General features: G+C 42.2%; 1 protein-coding gene across 7 annotated transcripts in view; it reads left to right on the top strand.

Moving 5' to 3' along the window:
• Nucleotides 1-15,064, top strand: part of B3GNTL1 (UDP-GlcNAc:betaGal beta-1,3-N-acetylglucosaminyltransferase like 1) — a 334,712-nt gene that overhangs the window by 288,170 nt on the left and 31,478 nt on the right. For 6 of the 7 annotated variants that reach the window (XM_053300502.1, XM_053300504.1, XM_053300503.1 and 3 more), the window contains one exon: nucleotides 13,077-13,212. The exons of the other annotated variant lie outside the window; for it this stretch is intronic. In XM_053300502.1, coding sequence (XP_053156477.1) covers nucleotides 13,077-13,212 — 136 coding nt within the window. The remainder of the gene's footprint in view (nucleotides 1-13,076; nucleotides 13,213-15,064) is intronic. 7 annotated transcript variants of the gene reach the window in all.

Consider the following 15,064-nt stretch of genomic DNA (forward strand, 5'->3'; position numbering starts at 1 on the left):
ACAGTGGAATTTGCTTAGGCATGAGTGTATGCTGAGAGTAATGTAACTTGGAGCCAATTCATAGTTTCAAATCAATATATAAGGCATTTATTAAGGAACTCCATTCTAGATAGGAAAGTGAGGAGTTAGGATCTCTAATCTATCTATCTAGCTGGATGCAGATGGATTCTGCATCTTCTCTGCACACATGGTGCAGGGAGAGGAGCTCGCCATGTTGCAAGGTAGAAGGGCAGGTAGGGAAGAGAGAGAGAGGAAGGAAATTAATCCCTGAGATTAGCAATCTACATTTCAAAGGGATAGTGTCAGAGCAGTGGAGAAGGGGTGAAAAATGTCTTGACCCTCTAGCCCTCTGACTCACTAGTCTGTCCTCCACTGTCTGAGACAAGAGACAACGCAAAGTCCTTTAACTTCCAACAGTTTTAGATTATTTTGTTGAAGTATTTTGCTTCCAAGTTACATGTGTGCTGATTTTCTGCTTCTGGTTTGTTTGTTGTTGTTGTTGTTGAGTAGCTTATTTATTTTGTATTAGCTGGCCTGGGCACAGAGCATCTGTACTTCTAGTTCTTGGCACCTCTTTCTCAACCCTCCCCTCTCCAATGTTTTTTTCCTCTGGCCGGCCACCTGGCCAAACACTTTTTCTAGCCGGCGCCCCCTGCCCGCCCGCTGCTTTCTTCCCCTGCCAGCCGCTGCTGCCACCGCTTTCTTCACACACACACACACACACACACACACACACACACACACACACCACTTTCCCTGGCACCGCTTTCTCCCCCCCCCCCATCTTCTCGCTTTCCCTGGTGCCACTCTCTCGCCTGTGCCCATTTCTGCCCGTTTGCTCTCCCCCACACACACCACCAGCAGCTCATTCACAAACTCTTGAGAGAGCTGCATGAGATTACCGATGGGTACATTTAAGAGAATCTATATCTATATCTATATCTATATCTATAGCTATATCTATCTATATATAGATATAGATATAGATATACACACACACACATACACACACATACTTTTAGCCAAAAAGAAGGGTATGAAGGAATGAGGCCTGAACCTCCTCTTTTTGTGTTGCAGGTTTCTGTATTGAATATGTATTTGCTTGTGTCTGTCTGTCTCTGTCTGTCTGTGTGTATTTTTAAGCTGTGCCAGGGTCAGAAGTTCACAGCTCTTATTCTACAGTTTGGTTTGGGAGGGAGAAGAATTGTACTGGTTAAATTTTTGAGGAAGAGAGGGTTTGATTTGATTGGATCTGTTTTAAAATAATGGAGGGAATTTTAATTGTTTTGATCAGTTTGTTTAGAAGAATTGGAGGGTGGGAAAGGAATTAAATGAGACTTGCCTGCAGCAGAAAGTTATTTCAAGTGAAGGAGTTCAAGGAGTGCAAGTTCCAGTTGGAGTGGAAACTGGAATCTTAGAGAGCCAAGAAAGAAGATCTGCTGAAATTAGAGCTGAGGAATCACTGAGAGAGAGTTGAGCTGAAACTCTCTGGAGAACTGAATCACTCTCAAAGCACCTGAAGGATCAGACTGGAATTGAACCACCAGAACTGGATAGAAAGCAAGACTTGAGGCTGAGAAAGCCAGGCTTGCTGCAGAAGCTGACCAGAGGTGATGAGAGGAAAAACCTCAGTAAGGACTTTGAGTTAGGGCACAGTATTAGGTGCAGGCTGGACTGATGCATTGTTCTCATATTTTATTTGTTCCTGATGCCCATGTGGCTGTTTCTTTGTACTAAATTTTCCAAAAGAACTACTGTTTAGAATTGAACTGTTTTAAAGTAAAATTGCTCCTTTTTTGAATTCAACAAATTGTAGCCTGTCTGTGTGTCTCTTCCCCCATTTAGAAGCCTTTCCACCCTACCTAGCTTTGAAGGAAACAGAGGTTTGGAAGGCTATTTTAGTAGGCACAGCCAGAAACAAATACAAATGTCTACTTGGTGGCATCAGTTAAGCTTAAGATCACGGGACTAGTTGACCATGACAAAGGGTATACATATTTTCAAAAAAAATACACACAAGTTGATGCAGAGGCATTCAGACTTATCACCCTGCTCTTGGTGGTGATACCAATCTTATTTTTAAAATGTGCATGCTGCCTCTCCAAACTCTTAAGATAGAACAGTAATCGTAATTACTACATAAAACAGCCACAGATAAAAATAAAAATCAAGACAATCATTGCCAAAAGCAGACGTTTCCAAACTTCCTCCAGGAGTACTGATGATCAGACCCACAGCCCAACTTTGAGGCCCTACCTAGTGTCCAGCTTGCTTTTAGAACCAAGGCAGCAGCAATCTGGATGTCAACACTGTTGTTTTTTAGTCGTGTGTGCTCATCCCATCACTGCGATGCAGTAGGCTTTGTTTTTCTGTGTGTGATTCTTGGTGGTGGTGTGACTCGTACAGCCATCACGAGTGCTTTGTATTGCTACTGTCCAGCTAATCCTCTCTCCCAAATTTACTTTTGGAAGAGCTTACCAGGGAGGTGGGGCACCATCAGCCCTCTGGAGCCCTGCCATTGGAAGAAGAATGCCAATAACATCTAATGTCACGAGACAACACTGTTTTGTAAGAGGTTGATGTTGTTTTCTAGGTCCAAGTTTCTCATTTTGCACAGAAACACGGAGCTGCATGAGGAGCCTGAATACATTTTCATCCCACTGCACCCCAAAATAAACTTTGGGCTACCCCATATAATATACTCTCATCACCAGCAAATTGTCCTCTTTGGAATATAAGAGGGTTCTGTCTGGCCTAAAAAATTATATTTCCTCAGAACACTTTGATATGTGCTGTCCCCAGGCAACATTCTGAATAAGGAACTGGGAGTTTTGCAACCCAAAATAAGCCTTGGGCCACCCAAAGCAGGCATCCACACAAAAGATGAGCTCATGCAGCTCTGTATCTCGGTGTCAAATAAGGAACTGGGAACAATTAACTAGCTTCAGCCCTGTCTGCTTTGTGGTTACTTACTAGATAATATGGCATATTTTTGGTGAGGAAAAATGAGCTGGGGAGTGAAGTTCCAAAAGAGGATGTGTTGGTGTTTAAATGCTTGGGAAAATGAAGTGAAGCAAGGTTTTGTGTTCATGCTTGTCAACCACTTGTGATGAGTGGGTGTGAAATGAGCAAAAGATGTTTCAAATAATCTTGTTTTGCAAGTTTGTGTTTCTTCAAAGCATCTTGTTCATTAGCTCTGAAAATATACATTTATAGAAGTAAATTCACATAAAAATGAGTTTATTTTGGCAAAATGGTAAGGACACAGTAGTCACACTTTTAACATGGAATAGGAATTTCTATCTAGTCAACATGTTTAATTCTATTAGGATTATGTTTTATTTAAGATATTCATATACTACTTTTTGTTAAAAACCACAAAGCAGTAGAATCAACCAAATACAGCCATTTACAATGATTGATTGATTGATTGATTGTATTTCTATACTACCTGATATAGAAATCTCTAGGCTGTGTAAAAATTAAAACAGAAAACAATATAAAACAGTCACAATTCATAAAACAGATAAAATCTCAATAAATATAAACACGTTAAAATTTAGATTTCAATTAAAACCCTGGGAAAACAGGTATGTCTTCAGGGTCCTCCTAAAAGCAAACAGAGAAGGAGATGCTCTTATTTCAGCAGGGAGCATGTTCCAAAGCCCCAGGGCAGCCACAGAGAAGGAACAGTCTCGAGTTGCCACCGAACGAGTTGGCGGCAGTCATAACCGGACCTCTCCAGGTGATCTTAATAGGTGACAGGGTTTGCGACAGAGAAGGTCCTCTCTTAAGTACCCTGGACCCAAGCCATTAAGGGCTCTATAGGTAATAACCAGCACTTGGTATTTTGTTCAGAAACACAGGGGCGTAGCTATAATAGGGCAAGGGGAGACAGTTGTCTGGGGGCCCACTGCCTTGGGGAGCCCCCAGAGGCAAGTCACATGACTGATACCCCAGCCACAGACTTTCCCGGGCTTCCTGCAGTTGTATTCATCCTCCAAAATTGATGTTAGTGTTAAGACCTGGAGCTACCAGAAAAGCATGTCTTTCTCTAGTACCATTAAATGACTTGCATCGTCCACAATCTACAAAACCTTTTAAAAAATAAATAGGATGATGTTCTATTGTGGCACATAGGGGATATGTGTGTGTGTGTGTGTGTGTATGCTTTTTGTTACCACTATTCAGCCTCATTTAAGATTTCTTTACTTCATGAGCTGAGCTTCAGTGAGGGGGGGGGGGCTTTTAAAAATCTTGTCTCTGGGCCCACTCCAACCTTGCTACGCCCCTGCAGAAACATATCGGCAGCCAGTGCAGTTCTTTCAAAATTGGTGTTATATGGTCCCTTCCGGTAAACCCAGAGACCAATCTGGCTGCCATATACTGTACCAATCATACAGAATTATGTACAAAGGCAGCCCCACATGGAGTGCATTACAGTAGTCAAGCCTAGAGGTTACCAGCATATGTACCACTGTTTTAAGATCATTTGTCTCCAGAAATGGACATATCTGGCATATCAGCCGAAGCTTATAAAAAGCACTCCTGGTCACTGCCTCAACCTGAGAAACCAGGGAGAGTTTAGGTTCCAGGAGTACTCCCAGACTACAGACCTGATCTTTTAGGGGGAGTGTAATCACATGCAGAACAGGCAGATCTAAACCATCTCTCGGGTCCCGACCCCCTACAGACAGTATCTCCATCTTATTTGGATTCAACTTCAGCTTGTTATCCCTCCTCAAACCCATTATCACCTTTAGGGGAGGTCATGCCATTTCCTGATGAAGTTGGTATATAGAAGTAGATCTGGGTATCAGCAGCATATTGAGGACATCCCAGACCAAACCTACTGATGATCTCTTTCAGCGGTTTCATGTAGATGTTAAAAAGCACTGGAGACAAGATGAAGCCTTGTGGAACTCCACACGTTAGTGCTCACTTTGCAGAATAACAGTCTCCAAGTGACACCATCTGGAATCTGCCAGAGATGTGGGAATGGAACCACTGTAAAACATTCCCACCCAATCCCAGCTCCTTTAAGCGACCCAGCAGGATACCATAGTCAATGGTATCAAAAGCCATCAAAAAATTCAGAAGGATCAGCAGAGTCACACTCCCTCTATTGATAGCCAATTGGAGATCGTCCATCCGGCTGACCAAGGCAATCTCAACCTCATAGCCCACCTGAAAGCCAGTTTGGAATGGGTCTAGATAATTTGTGTCATCCCAAACTGCCTGGAGTGGAGAAGCGACCACTCACTCAGTCACCTTGCCCAGCCAAGGAAGATTAGAAACAGGTCTGTAATTAGACAGCTCTGAAGGGTCAAATTCAGGTCTCTTCAGATAAGGTCTACTAATAGTCTCCTTAAGACAAGGAGGCATCCTGCCCTCCCTCAGAGAAGCATTTATTATATTTACCAGACCATCTCTAATAATGTGACTGCCAAATGAAATGAGTCAAGTGAGCAGGTGGTGGGACGTACAATCTGGAGCAGTTTGTCCACATCTTCAGGAGTAACAAACTGAAAGTGATCCAATTAATCCTACAAGAGGAGTTGCTGGTCACCTCTACAGTAGACTCTGCAATAACTGTGGAATCTCGATCAGCACGAATACAAGAGATTTTATCCGCAAAAAAGTTATTAAAGACATCACAGTGAGTGATGGATGGTTCCAAATTCAAATTCAAGGTGGAGTGGGCATGAACAAGCCCCCTCACAACCCTAGACAATTCTGCTGGACATAAATTTGAGGAAGCAATGCGGGCAGAAAAGAACCACTTCTTTTCTGCTACCAGAGATCTGTACTACCGGAGCATCGATCTTCAAATGTGGTCTGTGTTGCAATCTGTCAGATATGCACCGAGTCTTCCTCCACTTGCTCTCTAGTCATCTACCTCGCCTCTTCAGCTCCCGTAGTTCTGAGTTCCATGGGGCTGACTTTAAATAAAGCTTTAAATCAATAAAACACCTTTTTTTAAAAGGTAAGAAAAGCAGCGATAAGAACACTTAAAAAATAACCCATTGAGAGCCAAAAGCTTTCCAGAAAAGAAACATTTTTACTTGTCATCTGAAAGTGGTCAAAAGGAAGATTAAATTGATCTCCCTAGTGTAGGCATTCCACCAATGAGGTGTGACCACTGAAAACCCTCTCTCTTGTGCCCACCATTCAGATCTCTGCTGATGGGGTGGGCCTGTGAGTAGGACCTTTAAGGCTGATCTCAAGCTAGATTCTTAAACTAACCAGTTCCAGATTCCAGAATCTAGAATGGAGTATGAGAGCATTTTGGTAGCCAACATAGCTGTGTCAAGAGGGGTGTTGCACATTCCAGATGCCCTGCACTTGCCAGTGATCTGACAGCTGTGCTCTACACCAATTTGAGCTTTTGAATTGTCTTCAAGGGCATTCCATTGTGAAGCATGTAACATCAGTCTAACTTTAATGTTAACAATTGGTAACCAATACTGGTAAAAGGCTATCCCACACATTGCCAACACTTTGATATCCAGGGTGAAAACTCAAACCAGGAGCACCCCCAACTGAACATGCTCCTTCAGAGGGGTACTTCTCCATCTAGGACAGCTCTAATAGCTCCCTCAGCTTCCAGAGCTACTGGTTACACATTTTAGCAGGCTAAGAAGAGTCCTGCTTCATCAGGCCCAAGGCCTATCTAGTACAGTATCCTGTTTCCCACAGTGGCCTACCAGATCCTTGGGGAAGCCCACAATCAAGCAATGAAGGAATGCCCTCTCTTTGCTGCTGCTACCCCTGCAACTGATATTTAGAAGCATCATGCCTCTGAGCTTGGGGGCAGCTTATAGCTATCAAGACTAGTCGCCATTGATAGGCCTGTACTCTATGAATTTATCCAAGCCCCTTTTAAAGCCATCCAAGCTGATGGCCACCACTCATGACCGAGAATTCCATTGTTATGCACTGTGTGAAAAAGTACTTCCTTTTGTAACTATTTTCTGGCAACTAGTTTCATGAGATGACCCCTGGTTCTAGTATTATGTAGTGCTGTAGTCTCCATTCTTTCCACACTGTACATAATTTCATAAAACTCTATTATGTTTCACCTTAATCGCCATTTTTAGCATACATTCCAGTTGGCTTATGAGATCACCTGGTATTCCATGTGTGCTTCTGTCCGTGTGTCCCCATCAACTTCGCAGTGCCTGGACAAATACTGTATGAACCAAATTGGGTACAGTTGTAGAGATACATAAGGACACCTCAATGCTGTAGTTTGAGATCATGTAATCCACCCTGATCCAAGATGGCAGGCGTGTGAACATTTGAGGCGAAAGAGGGCTAACTTGTGGACTGCCTAAATGATTTGAACAATTTTGTAGTTGTAGTGAGTGATACATAGGGACACCTCAGTGTTTTGCTTTGTGCTGATGTTGTCCACTCCAATTCAAGATGGTGGACACGTAAACATTTGAGATTCAATTGGGCTAACTTGTGAATTGCCTAACTGATTTGAACCAAATTTGCTATAGGTCTAGGGACACATAGGGATGGCTCAAGGGCATAATTGGTAATGATGTCATCCATCCTGACTCAAGATGCTGGACACATGAATGTTTTAGGTGCAAGTGGGAACTGATTTGGACCAAATTTGGCACAGTTGTAGGGACACATAAAGGTAAAGTGTGCCATTGAGTCAGTGTCAACTCCTGGCAACCACAGAGCCCTTTGGTTGTCTTTGGCAGAATACAGGAGGGGTTTACCATTGCCATCTCCTGTGCAGTATGAGATTATGCCTTTCAGCATCTTCCTATATCACTGCTGCCCGATATAGGTGTTTCTGGGAAACATACCAGCAGGGATTCGAACCAGCAACCTCTGGCTTGGTAGTCAAGCCATTTCCCTGCTGCACCATTAGGTGGTTTAGGGACACATAGGGACGGTTGAAATGCATATTTGTGATGATATCATCCACCCCAATTCAAGATGGCAGATACATAAACATTTGAAGTGCAAGTGGGCTAACCAGTGAACTGCCTGACCAATTTGGACCAAATTTAGTACAGTTGTAGAGATAGTGAAAGGAAAGTGGGCAGATTAGTTCTTACTAGGGCAACTTGTTCTAAACTGAAGAGCTCCAGATGTTGTAGCCTTGCCTCATAAGGAAGTGCTCCAGGCCTCTGATAATCTTTGGGCCCCAGAGTTATGGACTAAGGACACATAATACTGCCACCTTGCTGAAGCTAAGCAGGTCTTAGCTTCAGGTGTGGTCAGTGCCTGGATGGGCGTGCCATGTATGCCACCTATGAGGTTGGGGTTGTAGCAAGGTGGTAAAGCATCTGCTTTTCATGCAGAAGGTCCCAGGTTCAATCTCTGGAATCTCCAGGTAGGCTGGGAAAGATTCCTGCCTAAAGCCTTGGAGAAGCCACTGCCAGTTAGTGTAAACAATACTGAGTTAGATGGACCAATGGTCTGACTCAGTATAAACAAGGCAGCTTCCTATGTTATTGTGTTCCTAGGCAAACTAAAAATTTGAACAAATCCTAAGTGTTTAGCGAGGAGAGTTGGTCTTGTGGTAGCAAGCATGAATTGTCTCCTTTGCTAAGCAAAGTCCACCCTGGTTTGCTGGTAAAATGAGTACCCAGAATGTTGGGGGCAATATGCTAAATCATTGTAAACCGCTTAGAGAGCTCCGGCTATAGAGCGGTATATAAATGTAAGTGCTATTTGAATAGGAGACTACATGTGAGAGCACTGTAAGATATTCCCTTCAGGGGATGGGGCTACTTTGGGGGAAGCACCTGCAAACTTGCATGCAGAAGGTTCCAAGTTCCCTCCCTGGTATCTCCAAGATAGGGCTGGGAGAGATTCCTGCCTGCAGCCTTGGAGAAGCTGCTGCCAGTCTGTGTAGTCAATACTGAGCTAGATGGACCAATGGACTGACTCAATATAGGGCAGCTTCCTATGTTCCTATCTTGGTTGCCCTCTTCTGTACCTTTTCCAGTTCTGTAATCTCTTTTTTTTAGATATGGTAAATGTAGCTGCACCATAGATTTGTATAAAGGCATTATAAGATTAGAAGTTTTATTTTCAATCTCCTTCCTAATGATCCCTAGCTTGGAATTTCCCTTTTTTGCAGTAGACACTTTCAGTGAGTTGTGCTCCACAACCCAAGGATCCTCCAGAACCCCCATCAGCATATTTGTGTCCCAGTGTGCATCACTTTACACTTGCTTACAATGAACCACATTTGCCCAATTTGGAGATTTTCTTTTGGAGTGCTTTACAGTCTGTTTTGGATTCCACTATCCTAAACAGTTTAGTGTCATATGCAGATTTGGCCACCTCACTATTTACTCAATTTCTAAATCATTTATGAATAAATTAACATGCACTGGTCCCAGTACAGATCCCTGGGGGACCCCACTTCATACTTTCCTCCATTGTCAAAATTGTCCATTTATCCCTACCCTCTGTTTTTTGTCCTTCAACCAGTTACCAGTTCACAAATGAACCTGCCCCCTCATCCCATGACTGCTAAGTTTACTCAAGAGCCTTTGGTGGGCAACTTTGTCAAAAGCTTTTTGGAAGTTAAAGTATACTATTTCAAGTGGATCACCTTTATCTACATGTCTGTTGACACTCTCAGAGAACTCCAAGAGGCTAGTGCGATGACTAACCTTTGCAGAAGCCATTCTGGTTCTTCTTCAGCAAAGCCTCCTGTTCTACATACTTAACAATTTTATCCTTAAAGTATGCTTTCCATCAATTTTCCTGGCATTAGTCTAACCAGCCTGTAATTTTCTAGATCCCCACCCCCACCCTGGATCCTCTTTTGAAAATTGGTGTCACATTGGCTACTTTCCAGTCCTCTTGTATAGAACTTGATTGTAGGGACAAGCTACATATTTTTGCCAGGAGATCAGCAGTTTTACTATTGAGTTTTTAAAGAACTCTCGGGTGTGCCATCTGGCTCTGGTTTGTTGTTTTCCAAGAGAGTTTAGAACATAATTTCTTGTCTCCTCTAGTTGACTCATTTCTTCAGCCTCAGGTACAAGTATATGCTCAGTATTCTTGGCCATAAAGACAGATGCAAAGAACTCCCTGTAATTAGATGTTTAAAATGAAAGGTAGAGCTGGATGTCATCAGTAGGGGTATAGGAAGGCTTGCAGTGCCCCTCCCACTGCCTGCCTTGCAGCAGCCCCTACATCAGCTACACCCCCAGCACTGACATCAGAAACATGGTAACTCAGGGTGTGTGGCTGACATTGGGGCCAGAAGTGCTGCTCAATTGATTGCTCCAAGTGAGGGAGAAAAAAGAACACCCAACAGGCAAACAAAACACTCACCTTGCTAGCTAGGAAAGACCAACCAGTGGCATATCTAAGTCCAATGCTGGTCATGCCCCCTGCATAAATTTATTTATTTATTTATCATATTTCTGTATTGCCTGATATGTACCTCTATAGGCAAAATTTGAAATATGTAAAAGTTACAAATTAAAATACATGACAATAAAACAATAAAATAGATATTAAAACAAGGTTTTAAAATTATTAAAATTAATTCTAATTAAAAGCCTGCGAAAACAGGATAGTCTTGAGGTACTTGAAAACAAACAAAGAAGGAGATGCTCTTATTTCAGTAGGGAGCATATTCCAAAGCCCTGGGGCAGTCGCAGAAAAAGCCTGGTCACAGGTCGCCACCAAACGTGCCGGTGGTATCCTTAACCGGACCTCTCCAGAAGATCGTAACAGGTGGCAGGGTTTATGAGAAAAGGAGGCACTCTTTTAAATAGTCTGGACCTAAGCCGTTAAGGGATTTATAGGTAAGAATCAGCACTTGTGCTTCTGATGTTGATGCAGGACACACAGCTAGTGACTGCTTCATTCATCAGCTGGGTATCTGGGTGCAGAGGTGAGCATAGATCTGCCACTGGTCATTAGCATCTTGATGATACCATAACCCAAACCTCTGGATAACCTCTTCCAGTTAGGCCTTACTCCTCCAAGTAGTCTGTTTACATCTTAGGTGCAGCAAGCTGAAAAGTTTCCATAGCCTGGCCAGACAGCACATTAGAAACATCAATTTCTGACTCTGTCATCAACATGAAGTTTAAGTTGCACAAATCCTATCACTTCAATCATTCATTCTCTGATAGTGTTACAAATTGATGAGACTTATTTTTTGGAAAGTGCAATTTAGGACAGAATGGGGATGAAGTTCAGAGGGGAAAAGAAAGCTTAGACTGAATGTTCTTCTCAATTGGCAGCTCTTCTTCTCCTCTCATAGAAAGAAATTATATGGAGGGTCCTAGATTTATTATATATTTGTTTTTGCTTTGTTAGTGTACAAGGATATCCCTGCAGTTAACATGAGTTTACATGAGGAGATAATCCAGTTTTTCAGGCTCAAGAACAATAACAAAAGCTTGAAAGCCTAGTCTATATAATTAATTCATTTGGCCGGCCATGCATGGAGATGCGTGGCTGGGCTTTTGCAGTGGAACTCTCGTGATACGCTGTGAAAGTTCCCTGCATTGGACGGGAGAACGTTGGAGGATGACGGCTGGGCCCTGCCGCAGTGGGGAGGCAGTGGCAATAATTGAGGTGGCAGTGGCAGCAATGGAGACGGCCCGCCCCCTCAGCTGCGGTGGGGAGGTGGCAGCAGTGGTGGTAATGGAGGCAGCGGCCAGGCCCAAGTGCGGTGGGGAGGCAGCGGTGACCAGGCGTGGTGGGGAGGCAGCTGTCGGCCAAGCCCGGGTGCGGTGGGGAGGAGGAGGTGGTGGCCAAGAAGGTCTGGGGGAAGGGGGAACTGCCGGCCCCTTAACTAACTTGTCCCCTTAGTTAAGCAGGGTGTGAAAATAAAAATAAATAAATAAATAATATTAAGGCTCATCCTAAAAAATAGAAATCAATTTTAAAAAGAGGACAAGTCATGCTTTCTACCACAAGACCAGCTCTCCTCTTCTCCATTTAAATGTCTTAATGTTTTTACTGCTTTTATTGTATGTTTTAATTTTTGTAAACCGCCTTGGGGTTTTCTTTTAACGAAAGGCGGTATAGAAATGTAAAAATAAATAAATAAATAAAATTAAGGCTCATCCTAAAAAATAGAAATCAATTGTAAAAAGCAAACACCAGAAAATGTGCCGTGTGTTAATTTGTGAAAAACTAGTCCTTGGAAAAGTTCATTTTAAACGTGGTCCAATTAGTTCTGCCATATTTGAATGCTGAAGGAATGATGAGTTATGCAACTTTTCAAACTGGGGAATATGAGCTGAGGGTGTGTGGTGGTCCTTTCCTGTTCTCTTAAGTGTAAAATGAAACTAAATCCTGTTTACTCATAAAAACAAACCCAAATATTGGTGTCAGATTAAGATTTCACAGTAGTGCTGTTTTTGGTTTTTGGTTTTTTAAATTGGAACATGCTACTTAGTAGCTGATAAAATGTTGGTTCGTCTTCAGCAGCAGTTCACATGCGATGTTGTTTGTTGGAATGTTTACTAAAATTTCCAGTATGTCCCTCGCTGTTCAGTGTATCTGGGTTTAGGTCCACTGTGTGGGATTTTTCATATGGTTTCAGTTATGTGGTATTTGCTTCCTTTTTAACTATGTTCTTTTTCTGTGTACATAGAAATTTGTGTACAAAACTGAAATGTCTATTATTAATATTTATATGCCTCTCCCCCCCCCCGCCCCCAAGGAGAGTAGAGTAGCTTACATACAATTTCCAGGGCATCTCCCATCCAGGCAGATCCCCTCTGTTCCAACTGTGGAAGCATATAATTTGACTTCAGACCATTATCTGGGCCAGAACATTTTGGTCTCATGTATTCTGTGCCCAAAAGAAGCGTAGATATTGACGCTGACCAAATAATTGAGCAGTGTGATTTAAAAGTATCCCAGCAGCCACATGCTGAGAGCCCATCTCCCAGAGATGTCAAATTTTTTATTTAAACAGGAGTCTGTTTCCCCAGTGACAGCTTTCCGCTCCTCTGGCAGCAGAATTAGTCTGTGTTTTGTGTGAGTCTGTTTGGAATGCACTATGTCTGTCTGAAGTTGTCTCACTCTTTCACCTCTCTTTCTCAATATCTCAGGGGAACCATCTGGACGTACCGTGCCTTGTTTCTGGATGAGAGAGTCCTCAGATACTGGACATCTTTCACCATTTGGAATGCTGGCAAACAGGGCAGGAAGCTCTTTAGGAGTTTATCTCCAACTAATCAGAAAAAAGTGAGTTTTCAAGGAAATAGCAACTGTGGGTGCCACACAGATGAGTGTTCAGTTTTGCTGCCTGTATGTTTTAATGACCATTTCCTCAAGCTTGGAAGAGAACCTTCCACCTGTTATCTATGGTTTTGAGAAGTCCATAATCATACTTTTTCTCTCTTGATGGGTAAACAAACACTAACATTCTAAAAATGAAATAACTGAGATGGAGAATAAGCCATAGATGCCTCATGAAAAGTAATATTGGGTTGCCATGCTGTGACAGGTTGGTTTGATTATATATGTGATTAGCTACCATCTTGCACTTTCAGACTTTCAAAACAATTCCAACAAAATTGTCAGCCATAGTTGGTGAGTGTAACATGAAGCATGAGGTGAGGTGATATCAGTCCTAGTATAACTTGACAAGATGATACTCCTGAGTATAATTATGCCAAAAGAGAAGCAGTATCAATGGAGTCAACTGAGCTAAGGTGACATAGGTTGAGCTTACTTTTATTAGGGTATGGTACATATCACTGCTAGATAGTCTGTTATAGCAAATGGTAATGATATCTCCGTTGCCATTTTCAGTCAGTCTCATTATTTTTTTGCAACTAAGGCTATTGTAGTAAAATTGGGAGTCCTATAGTCTTTCACCCTTCCTACGCTTAGCTAGGAGACCTTAAACTAATCCCATGACTTCATGCTCATCAACAACTTGAATAGTGTTTAATCAGCATATACTACATTTTTTGTAACCTATTACACTTGAAGAGGTGGAATGTGGGTGATAAATGTCTCATGATGTTACATGCAGCCAATTTCTTTCTCGGTTTGAGCATTGACCTGTTAGGATATTTTGGGGACTAAGCCACCTTTCATTGTCATGTCTTTTTTGTCTTAATGCTTAAAAATAAAGGGTTGGGGGCGAATAGCAAGAGGCAGTCTTTTGTAAGCAGGCTTGAAATATTCTTATATTTCCAAGCAAGTTTTTTTGTTAGAAACAAACACGGGGAGAAAGCATGAGAGAGGAGGTGGACTGTTTAACCAGCAGTCCTCCTCAGACCACCCATACAGAAAATGAAATGTACACTCATGGACGACCCACTAACTACAGCATTGCATATTTCTTGTAGACAGAGTTATTTATCAGGAATATATATGTCTTATCACTTGAGTTATATCAAGTGGGAGCTGGGCCCCTAAAGGTGAGAGTGGCTCTGATTTCTGATAATATTTGATTTTGACCTCTGATTTGTTGATAATATTTATTAAACACCATATGTTTCTTGGTGCTATACAAAACAGTCAAAAAGACAAAAGGTTTTGCTCATAGGCTTACAGTCATTGGCCAACTGCAATCAAATCAAATCAAAATGTAATTTCCTCCTTTTTGGAAAACATTTGTATGTGAAGCGGCTTTTGCTCCCACTGTAATTATGTCCAAACATATCTTTTGCATCTTATACTCCAGAGTCCAGGGATATATGATGCTAGCAAACTGAGAACTCTTCCATTGTTTTCAGAATTCCTTCACTGAAATGTGCTTGCTTTTCCATTGATCCTTTTGCTCTGCTCTTTCTGTTTCTGCGCTGACTTCTTGAAGCTTTCTGCATAATCCTGAAGATCTTATTCCTCACATTAAAGGCTCTGCCCTCATTGACCCTAACAGTAGTCTATTTCTGGCATAATGCTTTTCTTCCTTTGGAGCATGCCTTTGGAGGGATCTTTCTTTTAAGATCTGGAGAGATTGCTTTGCTCCATGTTCCTTCCTGTCCTGAAGTGATAATGATGGGAACAGAGGCCAAGAAGACATTTTCTGTGGTGGTACCTTCTTCATGGAATTCCCTTCCCACGGAAGATAGCAAGAAAC

Source organism: Hemicordylus capensis, chromosome 2 (assembly GCF_027244095.1).
Source record: "Hemicordylus capensis ecotype Gifberg chromosome 2, rHemCap1.1.pri, whole genome shotgun sequence".
Lineage (NCBI taxonomy): Eukaryota > Metazoa > Chordata > Lepidosauria > Squamata > Cordylidae > Hemicordylus > Hemicordylus capensis.